This window comes from Lepisosteus platostomus, chromosome 14, assembly GCF_059453375.1.
Source record: "Lepisosteus platostomus isolate fLepPlt1 chromosome 14, fLepPlt1.hap1, whole genome shotgun sequence".
Lineage (NCBI taxonomy): Eukaryota > Metazoa > Chordata > Actinopteri > Semionotiformes > Lepisosteidae > Lepisosteus > Lepisosteus platostomus.
Genome location: NC_142624.1, coordinates 3069269 through 3093601, shown reverse-complemented (window position 1 = coordinate 3093601; position 24333 = coordinate 3069269). Strand labels below are relative to the sequence as shown.

General features: G+C 45.1%; 2 protein-coding genes across 6 annotated transcripts; both read left to right on the top strand.

The window, feature by feature from the left end:
- The first annotated feature begins 141 nt into the window (after positions 1-141).
- On the top strand, positions 142-23894 carry LOC148648707 (macrophage mannose receptor 1-like). 5 transcript variants are annotated; one of them, XM_088606531.1, is made up of 12 exons: positions 888-1328; positions 2123-2271; positions 4602-4723; positions 5328-5449; positions 5641-5789; positions 6565-6677; positions 7116-7240; positions 8861-9076; positions 9755-9850; positions 10660-10719; positions 11258-11396; positions 18350-18474. In XM_088606531.1, the coding sequence occupies exons 1-11, from the start codon at positions 1271-1273 to the stop codon at positions 11392-11394; spliced, it is 1347 nt and encodes a 448-aa protein (XP_088462657.1). In that variant the 5' UTR covers positions 888-1270; the 3' UTR covers positions 11395-11396; positions 18350-18474. The 5 variants fall into 5 exon arrangements, with proteins under 5 accessions (XP_088462654.1, XP_088462659.1, XP_088462657.1 ...); XM_088606530.1 differs by lacking the exon at positions 18350-18474 and adding an exon at positions 12399-12683; XM_088606528.1 differs by lacking the exon at positions 11258-11396 and having other exon boundaries at positions 142-1328; positions 18350-23894.
- LOC148648708 (uncharacterized) lies at positions 12828-15473 on the top strand. The gene has a single exon (XM_088606539.1). It carries the CDS (start codon positions 14562-14564, stop codon positions 15348-15350), a length of 789 nt encoding a protein of 262 aa, XP_088462665.1. The 5' UTR covers positions 12828-14561; the 3' UTR covers positions 15351-15473.
- Positions 23895-24333: the final 439 nt, after the last annotated feature.

The following is a 24333-nucleotide window of genomic DNA, read 5'->3' as shown; positions in this document are numbered from 1 at the left end:
TTGTCTCTTTACGAACAATGGCTGCTTTGACTTTTTTGACGTGACTTTTGGGGGGAGACCAGGAGAAATGTCGAGCTTTACTCAATTTTAGGTGGGGAGCTGCGTCAGCATGCGTAGGCTGCAAAGGAACAAGTAATAGGTTTATTCCATGCTGCAAAAAAGAAAGAGAACACAACGTTTCGGCCGTGGAGCCTTCTCACACCTGAAGAAGGCTCCACTGCCGAAACGTTGTGTTCTTTTTCTTTTTTTCAGCATGGAATAAACCTATTGCTTGTTCCTTTACTCAATTTTATACGACTTACCCGAGGGAACTGGAGCTGGATGCATTTTTAGGTGCGAGTATTTTATAGCTATACAGTACCACTAAAATGTTATTGATTAAACTATATTTAATGAAAATGCTCAAGATTCCCGCATTTGGTGATCTCGATATGCACACAGTATGTACCTACTCCTCATCCATAGGCGATGGATGCAGAGTCAAAACGCGCCAGTCGGAGTGGGCTCCGTGGGGCTGAAAACTCGCGTGAACGCGAGGATAACCTGCAAGCGGCACCCACGGAAAACCCCAACCCTGGCTCAAGCTCCTGTAAGAGGGCAGGACTACGCAAGCCGAAGTCGGTCGGTTTAGCAGATATCTTTATTCCAGGTGCTTTACTTTACATACAGTAGAAGCGTCACACTTTGTACCGAGTGGTAACGCAACAGTTACTGCACTGCAATACTGCATGTGCAGCAGTGGTACTGTATAGCAAAGCCACGGAAATGCAGCGTGATGAGCTGTAATTAGACCATCAAAGGGCACGCACGCGTTTTTGACAAGGCAGTTACTCGGGTTCAAATCGCGCCCGGGAGGCTGCATTGAGAGATACTCTCCCAGGTCTTTGCATGCGCTAAATTGTTCCCAGTTGACTCACTGTGTCTGGTTCAGTAAAGCTTTAAATAAAATAAAACATTAAAGATGGAGCAGTGAGCGACACTGCCGGGAAGATAACAGCGCCCCGTCTATAGGGGTGTCTCTATCTTTTAGAGTTAATTATTTCCTAATTGACGGGGGGTTCAATTAACTACAGCTCTGCGGCAGGAGGTCCCGCACGCTCATGTGCGTATTTTCCGGGGCGCGCCCGTTCGCCGCGAGGCGCTGCGGCGTTTTGAAACCTGTCCCGACGGTTAGAGGGGGGGACAAGCGCCCCGAAAACAGAGCCGGTCCCTACGGGCTCCGTCCGCTTCATTTCACAGAAACCTGTCGGTTTCGGTTCAGCCGGAAGCGATGGCGGGTGACTGTGTGAAACTCGTCGTGCTGCTAGTGTCTGTCGGATTATCGCCCAGTAAGTGACGAATTAAGCTCTTAAATACTGTTTTCAGAAATAATTTGCCAGGGGGGGAAACACCACAATAATAACCATTTGTGGGTTTATGATTGGTAATAAAAAAAGAAGTATTTTTTTTCTACTATTCGCCTGTAGAGGGAGCCACAGACTCAATGAATTCGCGATTTGAACCCGCCGGGGATCCGACACCGTAATGTGAAGGGGCGGCATCACTGAAGGTCTTGGATTGTAATTAATTCATTGATTATTATTATTATTATTATTATTATTATTATTAATCTTTTTTTGGCTCTGTTGTCTAAGGCCTCAGCGGTTAGCACTGCTGGTCCTGGAGAGAGACAGGAATTGCAGAGGCTGTAGATAAAGACTGGAATGTGATGGGGGGAAAAATACCTGGAATACAGTGCTCATTTGTACCAGTGAAGTCGATCCGTAATTTAATGAGTTAAGTAAACGTTTTGTAGCTCCTAAGGACTATGAGTGGCGATCACCGATCCCGAAACAATTATAAATTATTTGAAAAAAGTTCTTAGCTTTGAACCTTCGAACATTTTTAAAACTTATCCTCAACATCCTTTTCAGGTCACCTTGCGCACATACTATTGTCATTATGCCTGGACACCAGCTCCTCTCATGGATGTTCTGTCTGGAACACACACACACACACACACACACACACACACACACAGAGACACACACACACACACACACAGAGACACACACCCAGACAGAGACATCCACTCCTACTGTGTTTCTGGTATCCATTGTGTCTTGCTGTTGTGTGTTCACAGTTCCAGCTCACTGTCCCCCAGGCTGGCTGTACTACAAGGACTCGGGCTGCTTCCTGATCTCTCCCGACCCCTCCACCATGTTTGAGAGCAGATCTGCCTGTCGGGCTGCTGGAGCTGACCTGGTGGTCATTAGAGACCGAGACAAACACGTACGTCTGCCCCTCCATTCTGTGAGTCAGCCAGGCCGGTGATGTGCCAGACCGCTCTGTTTCTCCGAGGGGTGCAGTCACACCTTTTAGAATCAGCTACAGCCCTGGATGGAAATCAAGCAGGTTCTGTTGGTCTTTTTAGAGATCCCCTTTCCAGCAGGTATTGTAGTTTCCTCTTAAAATACCACTTTCTAATAACTGGAAATCACTAGTCGAACACTCAACAAGTGATATGTGAAGGTAGTCATTTTGAGATTATTTGGGATCAAACCCAGGTAAACCCACCAGCCCCAAAAGACAAGAGTTCTTGTGAGACACTGATGTTTTGCTTGATTCATCAATGTTGTACTGATGAGCAGGTGACCTACAAGGATAACTGGACTGGAGCTCTTTCAGGACCTGGGTTGGAGACACCTGATTCAGGGTGACATCTAAGATCAACTGGATTGGGGCTCTCCAGGGCCAGGGAGTGAGACCCCTGATTTAGGTTGACCTCTAAGAGTAACTGGATTGGGGCTCTTCAAGACCATTTTTGGAGACCACTGATTTAGGGTGACCTCTAAGATGAACTGAATTGGGGCTCACTAAGACTAGGTTTGGAGACCGCTAATTGAAATCAGCAATAACTTTAAGAACAGGAAAAAAAATATTAAATTGGTCGCATTACAGCAATAATTAGTTGCATTAAGTGATGAGTACCTCTTATGGAGTGACAACTGGAGAGACAGCTCAGTCATCCAAGGCAGGATGTATAATGCAGAAATGGAAGTGCTCTTCATAAGCAATGTCTTGTAAGACTTTTAGAGACAAGAGAGTCTCAGGCTCGCCCCCTCATCTTACCATAGGGCCTTCATGGTTTATGAATATAATTCATAGCAGGGCAAGGAGTGGTGGGGCAGGGCAAGTAGGGGTTGCCACTAGGGAGCGACTGAGAGCACATATTCCAGTCATACAGCGTACACTGCATTACCCTGAAGGGGAATGTTGTCTCAATTGCCCTAAAAGCAAAAGTTTGGAAGAAATTGACGACACTGATCAAACTCTTTCATTTTTGCATTGAATGTACAGGTATTTTAACAAATAAAGCCAGCATTTATTAGGAATTCCTGACTGTTACCATTGTTAAACTTGATACCATGCTCATTGAGAACACCATTCAATGCAAAAGTTCCAATCACAGTATACTTGCCCAAAAACAAAATGCCTTCATTGCTGATATGTTCTCTTCAGTTTGGCTTGGATTCTCGGTCCCTTTAGACTGATATTTTTATTGAGTGAATCATATTTTCCACTTAAATGAGTGGAAGATTGTGGAAACCCTGAAGCAAGCCTGAATCCTAACCCTAACCCAAATCCTTAGCTAGGGTTAGGGTTAAGACTTCCACAAAAGGTAGACAGTTTTGGATGGTATCGCTGTGTTTGAGGACAAAAATGATATTTAGGAATAGTGATATATCAATGTTATCTGAACATTTATTTCCTTCCGTATATGGACATACTGTATACACTGCATTACCCTGAAGGGGAATTTTGTCTCAGTTACCCTAAACATAAAAGTTTGGAAGAAATTGACGACACTGATCAAACTATTACATTTTGCATTTAATATAGAGGTATTATAACAAATGACGCTAGAATTTATTAGGAATTTTTGACTGTTACTATTGTTGAACCTGATACCCTGGTCATTGAGAACACCATTCAATGCAAAATGTCCAATCACAGTATACAGTTACTGAAATGAGTGGGGCTAAACAATATTTGTGCAGCACATGGAGCATCCACTAACACTTAAGGATCTAATACAGTGTGACACTGAAAAACTCAGGACCTGATGCACAGGGTCTTCCTACTATAGCTGTTGACAGCTCTTCCCAAATATGTACCTTAAAGCTCTTCCCTGTGCCTTCACAGAGTTGTCTCTTTTCATATTGCCACCCCATTACATAACACCGCTGTGCTATTCAGTTTCAGTCCGAATCTAAGGGTTGAAGACTAATACAGTTGAAAACTGGTTACTCTTTTAAACTGCGGAATTAGCTGTGGGTGTATCTGACATCTTCCTGCTGCATTACCTTCAAGGTGACAACCTGCTGTTTGCTTCACTGGTCTAGTTTAATGCTAGCCTTTAAATTCCTCTGAAGCTCTAGCTAATTGCTGGCAGTGAGCAGAAACCAGGAGAAGGCTGTTCATTTGGGAAAACATTTGATGCTGGTGGCAGACCAGTTCGTTAATGAGACTGTGAAAGCAGTGACTGCATGCATTACAAGTAAACTGGGCTGACCCTGAGTTCTCCCCATTGAAAACCTGTCCTCGATTCTTTTCCCCAGGAGTTTCTCAGTACCCGAGTCTACTGCTCCGACTGCTCCTATTGGATGGGACTGTTTTCTCCCTCTGGAGATCCCCAGCTTGTCTGGGTTGATGGCTCCCAGTTTGCAGAGGATGAGCCCAGGTAGGGAGTCCGTGAGAGCGAATTTGCAAACTGAGGGCAGTTCGTTTTTTTTTTCTTCTTCTTCCCTTTGATAATTCCAAAGGGAGGTTAATTGGCTTCTGGGAAGACTGGCCCTGGTGTGAGTGTGTGCGTGGATGTGTCTGTCCACCTCGCGCTGGACTAGTGTTCTGAACAGGGTGTACCCTGCCCTGTGCCCTGTGCCTGTTGCTTTCTGGGATGGGCTCTGCCTTCCCCATGACATTGTATTGGATGAAGCAGTTAGAAAATGGATGGATGGGTGGTAATGACATTCAAATTTATTCACTATGACCTAAAACTCATCGGCGGTGATATGAAGGTTATTGTGCTTATTGTAAGAAACAGCATGCATGATACACCTGTAACTAAGCCTCAACCCATCCAAATGTGTAAACCTTTGTAAGGTGTGTTATTTTGTTGGACAGGTGGAGATTTTGATTTAGTCTGGACCTGAAATCTCTGGGGTTCAGTGTCTCGTATTAAGCATTATGCCCACATCAGAACTGCTCTTTTTAGTATAGCAAAGCTTTGTGGTTGTAGGCTGTATATTTTGGCAGAAATCGCCCAAGAGTGGTGTCCTGTCCAGTTTCTTCACAGACATGGATGAGCAGCACTACTGTGTGGTGATGGAGCAGAGAGCAGGGTTGGTCTGGAAGAAGGAGGCATGTGATGCCCTCCAGGGATACGTGTGCGAGATGCCCAACACAGGTGAACTCGGGGTCTTCTTCCCTCTTTGGGGGGGTAACAGGTCCTGTGTTCAGCTCTCACCCCTTCCTTGAACCTGTACTGGCCTCATCCTCCCACATGTAACCCGCCCACCTAACCTCAACCCCTGTCACCTCACCCAGCCCAGCGTGTCCAGAATGCTAACCCTCCCTAACCCTAGCTTTGCATTTCAGGCTACCACTGTCCTGAGGGGTGGGACCCCTGGCATGGGAGCTGCTATCTCCTGCAGACCAGTACCCCCCTGCCCTGGACAGGAGCCCTGGACATGTGCAGGGCCTACAGGGGAGCTGACCTCCTCTATCTGAACAGCACAGAGGAGAAGGTACTCCTGCCTCTCCCAGCCAGAGGACTGTAATCCGAGACGTCTGTGCCGTTGGTGCAGTAGTTTGACCGTTGAGATCGTTCCTAGATGTCACACTGAATCAGGGTGAATATTACTCACATGGTCGATGCAGTTTTAAAATCTGTGCTCCTGACATTTTGGTACAACTCCTTCAGTGCTTAGGTTAGTTATGTCCACTCTCAGCCACAGTACAGAGCTGGCCTACTGGTATAAAGTTTCTCTGCTTTAGTGTGGTCTTGAGATGAATTGTAGTAGGCATTTCTGAGATTATTATTACCCATAATTAGTGACGAATCATTTTAGTGAAGGATAAAATAACTAAAAATGAGTGCTTGTGTGAAAGGTGGGCAGGGTGCCTAACCACAGAATGTTTTGTGGGGTTAAAATTCTAACATTAAGTTTTTTTTCTCTTCCAAATGAGACTAGATAGGCGTTATTTGTCTGTAATTGTTCATATTAATGTAACATATTAATATTAACCCAGATTGCCAAACTGGAGGGCTGGCATTACTTCTGGCCTTTTTCAATCTGAACCGTGCTTGTTGGTTAATCATTCTTTGTCTTCAAACACTTGACAATGCCATAGTTCATTTTTTCGGGTTCTATTCTCGGTGTTCAGTATCTAAAGACAGAAGTAAGGGAGATCCCAGTCCTGAAGTGCGCCTCACACGGATTGTCAGTAGCTGCAGGCAGGCTCTGGAGTCTCGGGCCTTGTCCTGCCACCCTCTGCGTTTTCCTACTGTCCGTCTCTTAGGCCTGGCTGGGGTCAAAGGTCAGTGACTCTTTCTGGACCGGACTGAACGACATTGAGACCGAGTCGCGGTTCTTCTGGACTGCTGGAAACTCCCTCCACCCATCACTGGCTGCGTGAGCTGCTAATTGATCAACTCATCAGTACTTATTTTACATACTGTATAGAATTGCATAGGTGCAAAACCAGTAATGTCGACATTTTCTGGCTGCTAAGTCTGAACTTCATGCCGTATCCTAAAGATTCCACTAAACTTTACAGGACTCCTTTATGATTTATTGATTTGCTACATAATCCAGTGAGCACATTTTTAGACGCATCGTCTCATAAAAATACATTGTAAAAGAATGGAAATTTGAGTCACAGAATTCACACGTTAGTCTTCAGTCGTAGAAGTTGCATGGACTTTGATTTTGGTGTCTCCTTATTTTTTTTCTCTGGATTCATTTGTCTTAAATAATCCAAAATAACACAAAACATATTCCTAGAGAAAATAAAAAATAACCTTTTCTCAGTTTCTCCAGACAACTGTGTGTCTTTCTCTCTCTGGTCAGAGATTTCCGTGAAGACAGGGTGTCTGGGGGGCCCAGGGACTGCGTGAGTCTGGACACGCAGACGGGCATCTTGACAGACACGGACTGCAGGCTGCACAGGCCCTACATCTGCAAACGCAACGAGTGTGAGTGTTGATCTGTGTACAAAGAGCCATCCGGTTCGGTATTCCCTGGAGCACCTTGGACAGGACTAGGTTTCAAAGCTGTCTCTGGAATGAAGGCGATGGCCATGTAAATTCAGCAACAAGCCTTTCGTAAGGAATTACAACGCAGTCTTGTATGAATGTCAAATAATCTTGCAAAATTGAGTATTAGTAATTATTCTAGCATTACATTTTAGAATTAATTTGCTGTTACTTGTACTTTTAAAGTTCTATTTACAGTATCTATTACATAATGCATGATATCATATATTCAGGCTGTAGTGAGTTTCTAAATCAAATAAGCAAATCTTAGCAGTTATGATGCACAGAAAAACCCCCTTAAGAATAAAACGTCTGACCAACACCAGGAGACCAAACTGAGGCTCAGTTTTCACCCCCAGCCTGGTGCAGATTTAAAGATCAGCAGGCTGTGTGTAAGCAAGGAGCCCAGAGCAAACAAACCAAAAATAAACACTGGCTGAGCATGTTCTACACAAGACATGTGCAAAGGCAGACCGTTATTTCACTACTACTGCATGACTCCACCTGCCCTGCCTCTCTGTGACCAGAGTGAGCAGTGTTGAAATATCCAGGCTCAACTTTGTGGCAGAAAGGTTTTGTGTGACGAGAGGCTGAAGACACCTGCTGAGGCCCAGCCTAGATGGGGCCTAGAGGAGTTCTCCTTTGCTTCAGTAGATCACCCGAAGGAGACGTGGACCCAGTGCATGGGAGTCAAGGAGAACGTAACTAATTGCACTCTACAGACATTGAGGGTGTCTATTTTAAGTATAACTCTTGAGGTTCAAAAGGCTCTAAATCCTAACTGAAAGCAAATGCCAAAGAGTCCTTAGATACCGTTGTAAAAAAAATAATTTTAATCAGTGCAAACTGATCTCCTCACTAATAAAAATATGATACCATACTACTAAACAACAAAGAAGTAACTCAGTACATTTAAATAAGCATTATACAGTACCAACAATAATCACACATTAGAGAGACATCAAGATATAGATATAAAACAATCCAAATGGAAAGGCAGAAGGACCTTCTCGCATCACCCTAAAGCACTTTGCAGAGTGAAGAGTGAGCATAATTCTTTTTAAATTGAAATTAAGAAACAACCAGAAAAATCCTTCTTTTGGTCTTCCGACGTTACTCGTCTTAAATTCCCTTCAGCGAAAGTAGCTTGTCCCAGGAGAAGGCCAAAGACAAAAAACAGAACTGGGCTTCAGCTCTGTAAAGCTCTGCTGTGCACAACAGAAGTCTCCCTCCCTCTGTCCGCACTAGCAGGATGGGTGTGAGGATTAACAAGATTGATGTTAGACTGACAGAAAGGAAAAAGAACACACGACAGTGGTCATACAATGACTCCACAGAGTCACAGTCCTGTGGATTGCAACACTAATGAAATTGGGGTTTCCATAGAGTTGCATCCCTATGCCTATCACCATTACACTTCTTTGTATCCTCTACATGTTTATTTGGATTTTGTAACTCGGCCACAGCGGCTGTGTAAGAGTATTATGCTGCCATGAGAAAGCACTCTCTATCCCAGTTTTAAATCTTCTGCCCAGTTTTTGGTTGGTTCTTGTTTTCTAGCTGCAGAGTGGTTTGAAGAAGTGTCCGGCCAAGGGTTAGAGGGTGCTGTTGTAGAGGCCTTTGTGAACACGGAAGAGCTGGCCCAGGCCGAAGAACGGTGTCTGGGGGACAGGCAGGCCTGCGCTGCCATCCTGCTGCAGGACTCGCGCTACTATCTGCTGCCCCCTAGTGTCAGGACCGTACACAACCCCAGCACCACCGTCTACTTCAGAACAGGCAAGTGGAGAGTACAGTGAGTACACCCCCCCCCCCCCCCCATCCCTCTGACACTGGATCCGAACACAATGTATCCATCCCTTTCCTGACCAATACAGGGTCAGAAGGGAGCCGGAGCCTGTCCTGGCAAGCAATGGGTGTACCCTGGATGGGATGCCAGTCCGTGGCAGGGCAAACACACAGACACTCACACACTCACACCGGGACCAGTTTTCCCAGAAGCCAGTTAACCCCCCAGCATATCTCTGGACAGCGTGAGGAACCTTGGGCCCCTGGGGGAAAGCCACGCCAACACTGGGAGAGCATACATGCAGACAGCACCCCAGGAACTGTAGTCCAGAGCCCCAGTGCAAACCATTGCTTCCCTCTGCCACATCTGGACAAAACCATTTCCTGCCTCCTTCTCACCAGAGTGATTTACAAAGAGTGGCAAATGGTAATTGAGTGCGAATGGCAGTTCAATGAGATTTCCAGCTAGCCCTGCCACCTTTCAGCAGGGCTTAATCTGTCATTTTGTCACGTGCAATGTGTTCTCCGCCTTGCCTTCGTCTTCACTCTCTGCCTCTCCGCTCCTCTCTCTCGTTTTCCCCTGCAGCTCTCCCTCGCCGTGTGTTCTCTTTCTCATTCCCTCCGTCTCCTGACCTGGTTAATATTTCAGGCTGTGTTCTTCGTTTCCAGAGTGCTCTGCGGGCTACAGTGGGGCGCAGTGCGAGGTGTTCACTGAGCCTGTACAGTGCGACTGTAAGCCGGGGTTCATCACCACCGCTCAGAAAGGTGCAGTAGTGCCACTTTATTTTAAAGTGTAATATGCCTGTCATCACAAAGCCCCTTTTGGAGAGTGTATTGTTCATCAGGCTGAACCTTTTACCCATTGACGTTTTTACTGACTATTTTACTGAGGCAAGTACTGTACCTTGCTCAAGGGTACAACAGCACTGCCCCTCACAGGGTGTGAACCTGCATCCTTCCTTTTACAAGTCCAGAGCTCTAAACACAGCTCATGCTTTCTGAATATATCGTATAGGTCTTAGGGGACACAACTCCAGTGGACTGACATCTCTAAGACTGATGGATCTTGGATGATTTGTTGTGATAACTCCGATGATAATCTCAACTCTCCACATAAAAAAAGAGTCTGGAAGATGCTGGAATTTCCTTTTTTTGGACACAAGATCAATTAGCAGCATTTTAAAACCACAGATTAAGGTGGGCTGCTTTAAATGCCTACGTAATGTGATGCTCTTACTGCGTCCACAACCTGAAATTCAAGTATTAAACCCATCAGGGTGTTGTCAGCCGGCCTTTGATGCAGCAGAGGTGCGTTCAGGAGGCTGGTGTCTGTCCTATAGCTCACACTGCTGCTGGAGAAACAAGTCTGCTTTCATTGCATCCCGGTTTGGAGATAACAGTGTGAAGGATGTGAGTCAGAGCTCTCACTTTAAGATACAGCCCTGCTGCTCAGACAGTAAGATGGTATCTTGAAAAGAAGTGCAATGGACATAGACCTTATATGTTTTATGCACTTATCTGGATGTTAACAATGAAAGGCAGTTACAGTCTTTGCTTGTTTCTCTTTCTCTCAGCGTGTGGAGTCCCTGTGTCGTTATGTGACTCCTCAGCTGGTTGTCTGCCTGCGTGCCCAGGTCAGTACACACCCCCACTGTCTCATCTCCGCACGAGAGCTTGCAAAGGGCTCAAGGTTCAAACTGGCCGTTTCCTTCTGGGGATTGTGGGCAATACAGACATCTAGAGCACTGCTTCTTTTCACCCTTTTACAGATCCATCCTTCAATTTGCCACTTTCTCCCAGTCAGGATCATAAAACTTTTCTTTTGCGTTGCAGAGCTCAGACTGGCGTACAGTAGACCACCATGAGGCACTCCATGAGCAGTGCATTTCTCTTTCCACTATGCATTTCCCTTACCTGTTGAGACTTTTCTTTCCCAACTACCAGGAGAAACTGGCTGTCGTTATGCTTAATCAGTGGGATACACAGAGTGACACACAACCATGCAGTCAAGGGGTGTAGCAAAGAGTTTGCTCATAGTTTACTGTGAAAGCGTGCTCCTAGTGTGAATTGTACTGTTGGCCTTCTTCGGCACAGGGGGCTGCCAATTTAATATGTGCAGAAGAGGGCCCAGACTCTAAGAGAACACTACAGATGAACCTGTCTGTGACACAGGAAAGAGCAAACTCGGCGAGAGGGTGGAGGCTCTGATCCGTCAGCTCCAGACCCGGCTCTCTCAGAACCAGGACCTAGTGGACTTCCGTGCGGCCCCAGAGAGAAGGAACCTGTTTATTGCCTATGAGCAGCCTTAAAGGTGTAGTCATAAACCATAAAACATCCTGATCTAGCTTCTTACTTTCCAGTTGTTTATTCTACACATGTCAGCACATCACCTGACACTAATACTGTATATATAATTTACTGTACAGATGCTCATGTTGCAGGGCTGCCTCACAGACCTCCTCTGAAGTTTCTGTAAGCACTCCTGTGTATGGTTATTGGAGATCTGAGGCTTTTTTATCTGATATTTGTCTGTTCAAAACCACTCTCCGAGATGGTTTGAAAAAGCAATATTGTATTTCATGATGTTTATATCAAAGTCTTGCCCCAGTAAAAGACCAGATGTTATAGGACATCTCCTATAGTCCTGACATCTCGCGTCCGAGTCTGGCCTATGTGATTAGCCTACACTGACTGAGACTGATGGAGCAGAGGTGGACAGGTGGCCTAGCACCACCAGGGTCAGATCACCTCTGGCCTGCTGTGCAACAGTGACTCCCTGTGTCAGAGCTGGGAGTACTTAGAGAGAGCTGCATGAGTCCTCGGGCCAGCTCTGGGCCAGTGCTGTGCCGGCTGTAGGTACTGTGCAGCCCGCAGTGGGGAAACAAGGCATGCGTGCAGTGTTCAGCAGCATGCATGCGTGATGCCTTCAATTGTCCTGTGCTAAAAAGATCCAGAATCAGAATGTCGTCCTGTTCGTTCTGGAGTCTAAACTAAAAACATCTACAAGTGTGGATTCTTACTTCTTTTCCGTACACAGCATGACTCAGATGTCGCTTATGGTTCAAGGCTGACTTCCTCCTTCCCCTAAAAAATTACAATGCCCAGATTATTCACAGCTTAACCCGTGAACCTCCACTCCTCTTCCTTATGATGAGGGTCTTATTAACAGATTACCAATGTAGTTCTTAATCCCTCCATCGAAACACCTAGTCTCAATATTCCAAACTATATTTTGCAAAGTTGGAGAAAGAACAGTTAACACATGTAATGTTACCTAATCTATGTGTAACAGGTTTTTTTTTTTGTCTGTCAGTTTCTTTCATACCCCGCTTCCTTTTGTGTCTTTGTGGTTTCCTGGTCTTGATCAAGCAAGAGGAAGCTGGCGAAACCGGCCATTAACACTGCTGCAGCAGCAGGAGTCAGTGAGGCCACGCGCCTGGACTGGGTCAGACACTTCAAGGTGCAAAAGCACTGGCAGAGGTGGCGATTAAGTCATGTACGATTTACTAGCAAACAAAGACAAATTGCGGAATTACAGTTGTTAAACAAAAAGGCACGTTTTCATTACAGAACATAAATTGTGCTGATAGTTGATGTACACTGCTCCTGGCGTTACATTCATTCCAGATACTGTTAAGTGCATTATTATACTGAATATTGGATTTTGCTCTACAAATAATTGTATGTCATTAAGGGCAAAACAAGTTTCATCACCTTTTCTGTCGTTTCATTGCATGCATTGATTTCAGCAATAGTTTTGAAAAAAAAAATCAGAAATCTATACTTAAAGTTCATAAGCTGCAACAGTTTATTGGCTGGATATGTGAGGGATTAAGAAAAGGTCAACTTAAAGGCACATTAACTGCCTTTTATTAAGAGGATTTAAATGATTTAAACACAATATGAAATACCATCGCTGGTTTCTTATGGTAGCTGTTTTGTAGCTGCACTTATTTGTCATGGCCACACTGTGTATTATATTTGTAATAATAATGAAACGTTAGTGCAGTCTGATGAAACCAGCAGCAATTCCATATTTTGCTTTGGGGCCCTGGGGTTTTCAGTTTTTGCTGCAACCCGAGCTCTCGCTGAAGCTTATTGGTCGGCTGGACTGGCCTGCAGAGCAGTGCTAAAATATGGTATCAAGCAAACTTTTAGTCCACTTCAGCAATTAAGTGTGTAGGGTCTGAGTGCGTCTAGCAGTACAGGTGGCCCACAGCTGAGATGGTGTATGGGATACTCCTGTGACCTGCTCACTGGCCGTGAACTCGCGGTGACATTAGTGAAAGACGAGCCTGTCCTTCTGCAAAGCACAGACCACGTCGAAGAGTAATTGGCTCTAACTGGTGTGTGTGGTGGAGGAGTGAGCTCACAGCCCCTTGTTCCCCCCATGCAGACTTAGAGGTTAGCCAAACCAATTAGCCCCAGATGCAGTAGGTGATCCACAATTAGAAGGGTATAAGACAGAAACTCATTGGCAATTTCACAATAAAAAAATAGGTCAAGGCTGTAATGACAACCAGAAGATGATTTCTTAATGGGCATGACATCCAGAAAATCAGCCTGACTCATTTCCTCAGTTTTTCTCCGCCTTTAATTTTACTCAGCCCTTTCTTTGAGATTTTCTGCGGTTTTACCACATTTTCAGGATGTTTCACTACAGTATTATGAGACAGTAACACTGCACATTTCAGGGAATAATCTGATGTGCATATTTGTCTGTTGAATTTAGTTTTAAGTGCGTGTGAAGCAGATGGAATAAGGATCTACATGTTGTCTTCGGGGTTGAAGACAATTACAGAAGCGAGTACATTTATGCTTAAGTGGAAAATCTTCCTGAGTGCAACATCCATTGACAATTTATGTTAAAATGAGGTTTGAACAATTAACAAGAAACTGTGCAGCGAAAGCTGGGAGCTGGGAGCTTTCCTCTCCCCTCACTTTCACATCCCCTGAGTCTCAGATCAGAAGAGGATGTTTTACCTTTGTGGTCCGTTTGCCATTCTGGTTCCTTGGGCATCTTACTTCTTGGAACAGAAAGGTTTCACGAGAAAAGCACAGTGGCTTCCTCGTGTCACAGGAGCGTCTGACAGTGGGAAGAATCCGCGGATGGAGCTCCAATAAGAAAGCAATGATGAACTGTGATCTAAAGGTTGAGATGAAAGCCTCTGAATTTTTCATTCTCCAGAAACCAGGCTGTGCTGTTTGAGCACAATTAAGAGTCCCTCATTTCTTAACAGGCTTGTTTTTGGCAAGACACAACGCGCAGGTCTGTGAACACGCTTGAAGTGGAATATTAGAATTGTTATCAAAGTATAACAAGGTTTGTGAAAAATGCTCTGCCAGGGCATAGCTGTACCTGGGTAGCTTGAAGCTTGCTGGGTAGATGCTGGAATTATTATGGGTCCTTGCGAACATGAAGTTGGACGCATAGCTTTGCTTCAGAAGGGGAAGCAGAGACACCTGTCCGTTTTTTATGGTTCTTGTACTTTGCCTTTTCTTGCCCTGGTGGACAGAGGGTTATTTTTTCCGGAGCTGTTACAGGAATATGATAAGAAACAGGTCTATCTTTTGCCAAAAGCAGGGCATCCAGAATATTTCGGATGTCATCTTGTACCTTCCCAATGACACCGAGGCTCCGAACTTGTCCAGGAACAAGATTGAGAAACTTTTTAATGGAAGCTTCCACACCCTGCCTCACTTAATTGAACTCCGACTGGACCAGAATGCCATCTCTTCCATTGATGATGGTTCTTTCAGAAGCATGAGGTCTCTGATGTTCCTCAATCTTTCCTGCAACAAAATTAAAGATCTCCATCCCACCCTGTGGGAGTCACTTCCAAAGCTGACTGTACTGCTTCTCAGCCACAACCATCTCAAAACCCTCTGCCCTCAAAGCTTTCCTGAGCTGCCAAACCTCCAAACTTTGGATGTCTCCTACAACCCCAAATTGAGAAATGTATCCTGCCACTCCAGCCTGGAATCTTTGGTGAACTTACTGGCCAGCGGGATTGGGAACAAGAGCTTTGAGTTTAGTTTCTCTGTATCCCCAAATCTGCACCACTTGGATCTTTCGGGAAACAACTTGACAAGTCTCCGGTCTGCAAGTCCCGAGGGCCTGATCAATGTCGGCTATGCAGATCTTTCCTGGAATTTGTTTTCCAGCTCCGGAGACCTCGCTGCACTTAATCCAGCTTCCTTGGTTCTTCGCAAAAACCCCATCAATGGTTCTGAAGTCCTCCACCTTCTCTCGAACTCTTCATGAGCGCACAATCTCCAGGGACTGAGCCTGTCTCTTTCTTCCTCCTCCATTGCCCCCAGATCCATTTTCCTCCAGGATCTCTGCAAGGCCCTGGCAAACCGGGGTACTGTATTTCTCTCTCTGACAGATGGGGAGATCGCAGACACCCAGGGGGATTTTAAGATACTGCTCCACCGTCAAGCACCTTAACCCTTCTAAAAATCTGATCAAATCTCCTCACCTCTTCACCTGTGACTCTCCGATGTATGAACTTAAAAGCCTTTGGCTGGACTACACTCGCATCAGGAATCTCTTCTTCTGCAACTCCAACTGCAGTCCTCACCTGCCCAAGCTCACCACCTTAAGCCTTAAGAAAAACCATCTTTACATCATCCCTGGGGGAGCTTTTCGAGGACTGAGCAATCTCCGATACCTCTCTCTGGCAATGAATGATATTGGCTTCATCAATACCACAGCCTTCCAGGGTCTGGAGAAACTGGAGACACTGATACTCCACAACAATGCCATTGTGGTCCTTTTCAACACCATCTTCAAGGATGTGGCCAATCTCAGAGTCCTGAAATTACGCAACAACCGTATTATACTGTAGGACCGTACAAAAACTCTTTTGGGCTCTTGCCTGCCCTGCAAGTGCTGGATCTGGGGAGCAACAGCATTAACGTCATCCAGAGGGGAACTTTTGAAGGATTAACCAACCTCACCTACCTCTATTGGGACTACAACAAACTCCGCACCCTCCAACCAGGTGTCTTCGAGAATTTGGCAAACCTAGCAGTCCTAGACGTGGTCAGCAATAACCTACCCTTTGTCACTCCCACTGTAGATGGAAACCAAACAGTTTCCTCTCCCTTTGACAACCTCTTTAGCTTGCGTATGCTCAAACTAGACCATCAGTTGCCCCATGGCATCGGTATCTTGCCCAGCAATCTCTTCTTGAATCCGAGATCCCTCCGGGAGCTCCACCTCTCCTCTAACAAGCTCAGCAACCTGGACACACTGCCCTTCTCCCATCTGAGCAATCTTGCGTACCTGGACTTGAGTGATGTGTGTAATGGTGTCGCCGACATGCCCAACCAGACTTTCTCCGATCTCAGGAACCTCGCCGTTCTCATAATGGAGAACTTTGGGCTGACCGAAATCTCTCCGGATCTCTTCAGAGTGTCCACGCTTCAGGTGCTAGTGCTCGCCAACAACATGATCCAGGTTGTCCCGGGAGAACTTGACCTCCTCTTGCCCAGCCTCCGATCCCTCGACATCCGTTTCAACCCCCTGGCCTGCATCTGTGAAAACGAGGCCTTCCGACTGTGGGCCCTGCACTCACTCAGGCACGTCACCCTGTTTCACAGCATCAAATGTTCCCACCCGGCACCCAACAGCACCCGCTACCTCTCCCAGAATGAGCCTGCTGTGCGCGCAGCTCAGACTGATCTCCTGGCGTTTTGCTTGAGCGCCACCCTAGTTCTGGCTGTGCTAGTGTGTGGCCTTGGTTACAGTAAAGTCAGGTGGCACTTCCTGTATGGCTATTACCTGCTAAGAGCCTGGATTAAGGAGACCCAACTCCGGAGGTCAGGACCTAAAACTTACAAGTAAGTGGCCATCTGAATAGGTCATTCTGTGATCACCTCAATGAAAGTAGAACTACATCTCTGCCTGGGTGACCTCTGTGTCCACACTTGGAGAATTACTGCCTTAATGTGCCATCTTTATGAATGTGTCTGGCCTATGGGGTTGGAATTGAAACACAATTTCAACAAACAGGTATTTAGCCAATAGCCTGTTTTTGAACCTGTGTATTTACAGCCCTAGCTGTGACCCATACTCTGTCTTTCGGGACCATCTTTCATGATTCTCGCAGTTCGTTCTTGCATCTCTCTCGACTTGTGTATTATGACCACCTGCAACTTCTAAAGTACAGGATTTGACCATCTATATTGAACATCGGTTGCTTTCGTAAATTAATTTGTGACTTAAAGCATGTGCCTCTAGGGTTTTTATGTTAATCAAAATTGATGAGTTAAAAGGAAAATGGCTTGAATTAGGATCAAGGTGATTGAATGATTTTACCTTCTATGAATTTAATTATTAAAATTTTAACAAGAGCTTTAAGTGCCCTATAAAGTATAAAGTATAAGGAATCAATGTTTGAAAAAATATGTTTACAGAATGAACAGCTGCTCAGAGACAGTGACATGCCTAGTTTTCTGAGACTGATGCCTATCATTTTACCAAAATTAGCCAATTATAATTGCTGTATTTAAATGTACTTATGCTAGGACAAAATAGGAGACTTCCTTGAAAATCACAGCCTTTTCCTTCTGAAGCTTATATGTCTTGGCTGCAGGAAGAATTTGAGATTCTCCATAAATGCTTTTACATCTCACACTAAAGCTTGCTTGTTGAAAAGAGTATTTTCTAAATATTAAGCTTAAATATGTATGTTGTTTGATCATCTCTTCTTTTATATTTTGTTTCTCTGAGCATGCCTTACACAATCCTGTTTAACAAGAAAGGGGCTTGTAAAATGTGGATTATTATTCAACTACCCAAGTCATATGAAGATAACCCATAGGGCAAAAGGAAGCAGAGTTCTGGCACAGTATAAGACACAGAGCAAAAGCATTGCAGTGAGTCCCACAGTGAGGCAGATACACAGTGCACACAGACCACAACAGACGCGCTCCTGATCTGAGTGCTGATGCCCAGTGTATTGGTTTCACTGTTTTACCAACACTTGCAGCACAGCTCTTTTTTCCCCCATATGGGAAAGTGCGATTTGTCCGATCTCCAATGACAAAGAGGGAACAATTCAGACACTGTAAACTGCTATTGCCATCTGTGTCTCGCCCTCCCTCCTCCCCTGCCTTTCTCTCTCCTATTTCCTCTCCCTCCTTCTATCTTTCCCTCTTCCCTTCTCCCTCCCTTTCCCTCTTCCTCTGTCCCCCCCCCCTCCCGTCCCCTTCTCTCTAACCTCTCAATTCTTCCTCTCTGCCCACCTCGCCCAGGTACGATGCCTTTGTGTCCTACAGCTCCCAGGATGAGGACTGGGTGTTTAACCAGCTGGTGCCCAATCTGGAAGGGGGTGGAGGCGCCGGGGGGGAGGGGACACCAACTGTGCCTCCATCACCGCGACTTCCAGGTGGGCAAGACCATTGTGAGCAGCATCGTGGAGGCGGTCTACACCAGCTGCAAGATGCTGTGCGTGGTGACGCCACACTACCTGCACAGCGAGTGGTGCTCCATGGAAGTGCACGTACGAGCAGCTGCCTTCTCCTCCTCCCCCTCCCTGGAGACGCACAATGAGCAGTCACCCACGACTTTGTACAGCCCCGCAAACTGCTTGGAGTTCTGAATTCAGTTCCCACTTCATTTTCTCCTGTGCAAGATGGCGTGCAGCTTACTGTCTCTGCCTCACAGCTCTTGGCTCCTGGGTTCTGTTGTGGACCAGGACACGTTCTGCCCGGAGTCTGCATGTTCTCTCCTGGTGTTGTTGTGGAATTACTGCTGCGGTTTTCCCCCTCCTTTTTAAACAGATTATTTTCTGAAATTACCGAGCAGCCAGTGAGACTCTGCTTCTCACTGTAGAGTTCTGTCTACATATTTCTCAGGTGGAGAAAAAACAGCAGAAATCGTTACAAGCTTTTCGGGGAAAAGATCGCAGAGTGTTTTTAATAGCGCTGGGGAACAGATCCGTAAAGAGCCAGTGATATTAATGATAGTAACGTGTGGTCAACACATTTGCACTGGTGAAGGTGTGGTCCTGAGATTGCTCTTTAGGCTGTGATATTTAAGCAGTGAAACTGGTCTCCCGGCAGGCAGCGGGACTCTCAAGTCACTACACTGGCAAAGTTCTGTGCCTGTAGCTCAGCTTGCCCTCATGTCCTGAGGTGTCGTTGGAGAGTTGTCCCCCGGACTCCCCTGGGAGACGGTGCACAATTCACCAGCTCATCTGGCCAGTTAGCTCCCTACACAGCCTCAATCCCTGTGTGATTGGCTCAGTCCACCTACTTCCACTGGATGACTCTCACCCTGGCTGCCCTGTGGGGCTCTCAGTGTGCGGAGAAGCTGATGGCCCAGTAACGTGTTATAGTAGTGAGGTGCATTGATTACCAACTGATGGTTCAAAATCTGGGGACACATAAAAAGATCATTTGTGGTTCCTATCATGACCTGTCAACAGCTTTGCGATCTAGTGCTTCCCTCTAGTGGCAAGAGACAACATAGTCTCTCATGGTGTTAACACATTAGTGGTGTTAGTTATGTTCTAGAATGTCCAGTGTTCAGTATCCAGACTGGATTTAGCCTTTTTACTAGTTATCATGCAGAAGGGGTACTAGTCTTTGCAGTATGAATGACAATGTGTTTTAGTTTCAGATACTGTGGCAACCACAGTAGATGGCTTTTTCTGCTTTTCTGTGTGGGAAGGTGTGTCTTGTTCCAGGGAGGTGATGATTTCAGGACTACTCGATCTCATTAACAACATATGCATGCGTAGCCCCTGTCTAGGGTTAAATACTCTTCAGCATAAATTCGCTATGAAAATGATAAAGGTCTCTCTGTCAGACCTCAGGGACCTTAGTTTCAACTGAAAATGGGGTATTGAGACAGGCAGGTTTTTAAAGCTTCCTCTAAACGTTAAGAATATAGCGCATTAAGCTTTTGCTCAACTGCAGTAATGATAGTACCTTGAGACAAAATGGTATTGCGTAATTCTTCATGAAGGGTAGAATTAAATGCATCTGGAATATTTTATTATTTTCAAGGTGCATTGTTTGGGTTCTCTGTTTAACAGATTTGCAGTGAATGGCAGAATGTGCCCAATCAGAAGAACAGTCACGATAGTCTCTATTATCAGCTGGAGTGGGACACGATAATGGAAAACCCCAGGTTTTTGTCCTTCACATCAGGAATTGGCAGAACCTACTGCGCCCTTATGGTAATATCTGCCACGTGGCTAAGACACCCGGGCCTGAAGAGCTGCTTTTCCAGTTGCATCTAAAATTAAGCAAATTTGCCTGGAACACACTGACCTTTTGGTATATTGACACCTTTGCATAATCACCACAAGGCAGCAATGGCGTATTCTCCTGTGTAAGAAAAAACAAAACAATCAGTGTATAAGATCCGCAATTTCTTTATTGTTTTATTTTTTAAGGTTGGTGCCCATATTCAATACATTGTCACTTCCTGTTCATTAATAGGCTACCGTGTTCCCCACAAAAATGATAATATTGGTCACGTAGCCCTATTGGTTAATGGTTTTGTCCAAGAAAATGATCCAGACCAAATGTTCCCTCGTGTTCGACCCATTAACTCCTTTGCAGTCTCAGAGAGGTTAATCTGAAACTAGTTTAGGAGACCATTATCTGATACAATTTCCTGCAAGAGGAGGACGGACAGACAGCAGCACAGGGGCTTATTTCATTACAGGGGTCCTCAGCTGTGGGTTCTTGTGTATCCAAGCCAGCAACAGGTGTGGGACGTGTCCGAGCTCGGCGCCATACTCTGAATACCTTTGCACAGACAGATGTGTGAGAGGGTAACATACTACAGCCCTTCAGCTTATAAAACCTGAAATGGTTCAGCCAGCTGTCTAATGGAAGACTAAGCTGGGTTCACTGTGACTATAACTGAATGGTAAGACAAAGGTGTGTGGCCATTTTTTCCAGGAAATTTTGAATTATAGAGCTAAGGGTGGATGCTGCACACTGGTGGAGGTGGAGGGGAGTCCCCATTACCTGTAAAGTGCTTTGAGTGGAGTGTCCAGAAAAAGCGCAATATAAGTGTAAGCAATTATTATTATTATTATTATTATTATTATTATTATTATTATTATTACTGTACTCCTGGACTTTGAGGTCTGCTGTGCCTGTGGGATTTTACTCTACTCTGGAGGCTTTATGACTTGATTTCAATCAATTGTTTGCGTCATCGGTCTACATTGCCACGAATGCCAGGTCTTTATAAATCGCGATAACACTGGTAGGGACCAGAAATCAATTTCGCAGGCATGGCATTGAACTGGTTTGTCTTAAACACAGACTTGAATACAGTCTGGTTTTCAAAAGAGCCCAGATAAAAGCTTGTCCAGAAAATGTTTTTTAAACTCTGATTTTGGTCACCAAATTAATTTTTGAATACTTTTGTATTAAATGCATATGGTAAAGTATTTGGTTTAGTCACTCTTAGAATCATAAACAATTTATTTAATAATATATTTTTTCCTAAATGTATTAATTTAGTTTGTTTGCAACTAAAAGACACCCAAACGATATTAGAATATGTGCTGCTACCATTTTGTTTTGTTGTTGGGATACTGTAGCAGTATTTTTGCAGAAGTTATGATTTTATGTTTTTATGTTTTTTGCCCTGGGTAAGTGCCTGTTCTTCATGGTCTATGTGCATGACCCTGCTGTTTACTTCCATAGTAGGTGCCAAAGTGAATATGACTAGTCCTTCCTGTGACGCTGAAGTCTTGCATAAAGACTGAAAGGGTTTGATCCTGCGTTTCATTGTCCGGGCTCAGGAGCTGTGTCCTTCCTCTTGTAAAAGGGTCTTTTGAACTAGGCCGTAAACCGATCCTGGGCCTTTCCTAGCCAGGGTGTGCCCAGGCTTCTCTGGTATACCTGTGGGACCATGCTTGAGGAGGTGGTGCTGTGCTTTCTGGGGAGGGGAGGAGAGGAAAGAGGGTTAGAGAGACACAGCAGCTGGTGAGCAGAACCTTTCAATGGAAGATTGTAATTTGAGATTTCTGAGAAAAAAATAATAATAACGGTGGTAACAAAAGTTCTCCTTTTAAAAAAAAAAAACCTTAAAGAAAAAAACGTCCATGGGGAAAACAGCAAACATTCTGTGGTACACAAGAAAACTTGTGTTTTGTCATTTTCCAAAAAAAGCATTGTGAATGTAGCCATCATAAAATCAGCCCATTTGTTGTTTCAGAAGTCAGATATCTAAATTGCATCTCTTCTTAGCACATAACAGCTATAAATATATATATTTTTGCTGATGCTGCTTGAATGCATATCTTGTTTTGAATCTGCAGTTGCCTTTTTTTACTGTCTATGTGGAGTTTGTATGTTCTTCCTGTGTTCACATGGGTTTCCTCTGGGTCTCCGGTTTCCTCCCCCAGCCCAAAGACATGCTGGTAGGTTAATTGGCTTCTGTGTGCCCTGTGATGGACTGGTGTCCTGTGCAGTGTCCTGGTGTCCTTGTGCCCGCTGCTTGCTGGGGATAGGCTCCAGCTCCCCCAACAACCCTGTGCTGGATGAAACTCACAAGAAAACTGACAGATGAATGAATCTTCTGCCCCATCCAATTAGCCTCTTCTGTGTTACTAGTAATGAAGTCCTGACCACACCTGACAAATGGCACAGACAAGGCTTGACTCCGGTGATCTTCATGGAACTGGACTCTCATCCAAGTTCAGAATGAGCCCATTGGAGTTTGCCAGAGAATTCAGAGCACAGATGCCAGAGCACATAAGATATCACAAGGAGCACAAGTCTATAGCTGCAGATGTGCAAAACTGGGCTTCTCCCTCTCCTACTGCTCTGCTGACAATGGGAGTTGGAAACTGTAATTCGGAGCTGGCCAGGCTTTCATTGGTGGAGTTTAAAGGGGTTTGTTTTGCCAGTGTTGCCTTTACACTTGTGACATGACTGTGCAATGACAGTCAGCACAAACAGAACTTGACAAATTAGAATAACATGCCAGATTTGAGGCTGTGCAGCCCTTTCACAGGCCGGATAATTCGCAAGCCCTGCCGAGTCCAACTTCTCTCCCTCTGCTCCCGGCATCAGTTAAGCTCTCCTCCTTATCGGAGATCAGGGAAACCTGTTTAGGATTAATTCATAAACAATCTGCTCCAGTGTCCACTGCAGAGCTTTCCAGGGGCTCAGACGGCACCCCAGAGAACCATGGGGGCGGATACAAACAAAGAATTCATACATAGGGAAAAAGAACGGGAATCTGTCCATCTGACTGCTAATCTGTCTAGATTTTTCTGGCTCTGTCTGTAGATCTGTCCTCCCTGTGTATACTATATCTGATGATTTGACTCTTTGGTTTACCTGTTGGACAGACAGATGGATTGATGCATCAGAGACGAGCATTCTGAGGCAATGATCAGAAATCTAATCGTATTGTAGGTGTTACTGCTGTGCTGCTTTCAGTGTCTTCATTACCTGTAATGACTGCTGTAGAATTGTGCTGGACTATTCATTTAACAGAGAAGTCCCTACCCCAGTCCTGGGAACTAACTTACATTACTGAACCCATCATTTATCTATTATGATACTTGTTTATATCTAAAATGATCAGAGCATAGAAATGGAATTAATCTGAACTCCTTAAACACACAGGAGACTGTCTTTTAACTGTCACATTTTACATGTAATGTCAGATCTCCAGCTCTTCGATAGAAATAAAAACATGTGTGATTTAACGGACATAATAATATCTGGCCAGTATCCAAGAAAGCCATACAGGAGTTACCCTGTTCACCATTACAGGCTAGTGAATATTAAAGCATGAAGTTATTTTAACCTGCTTTGACTAATCTCCATTGTCATGTCATTTACCAAACCGCTTTATACCATACTGGGTTGTGGGAAGCCGGAGCCTACCCAGCAAGCAACGAGCTCAAGGCAGGATACATCCTGGGTGGGACGCCAGTCTATCACAGGGCCAGTGCAAGCCAATCATACATGGGGACAATTTGGAGGCCACGGTAAAGGCCGAGCAGGGAAATTTGGCCTGGACACTGGGAGAACTCCCTTCTCTTATCGAGAAATGACCACTGCAAGTCAGGACCTCGGTTTAACGTCTCAACCGAAAGACGGCGCGAACTATGGTATAGTGTCCCCACCACTATACTGGGGCATTAGGACCCACACCGCTGGTCCCACTAACACCATGTCCAGCAGCAACCTTTGTTTTTCCCAGGAGGTCTCCCATCCAGGTACTGACCAGGCTCAACCCTGCTGAG

What these genes read in the sequence shown, in the direction of transcription:
- LOC148648707 (XM_088606528.1), top strand. Translation starts at nt 1,271, where the DNA reads ATGGCGGGTGACTGTGTGAAACTCGTCGTGCTGCTAGTGTCTGTCGGA. An exon ending in TTAGAGACCGAGACAAACAC is followed by an intron (nt 2,272 to 4,601) that starts GTACGTCTGCCC and finishes TCTTTTCCCCAG; the next exon opens with GAGTTTCTCAGTACCCGAGT. An exon ending in CTCCACCCATCACTGGCTGC is followed by an intron (nt 6,678 to 7,115) that starts GTGAGCTGCTAA and finishes CTCTCTGGTCAG; the next exon opens with AGATTTCCGTGAAGACAGGG.
- LOC148648708 (XM_088606539.1), top strand. Translation starts at nt 14,562, where the DNA reads ATGGTTCTTGTACTTTGCCTTTTCTTGCCCTGGTGGACAGAGGGTTAT.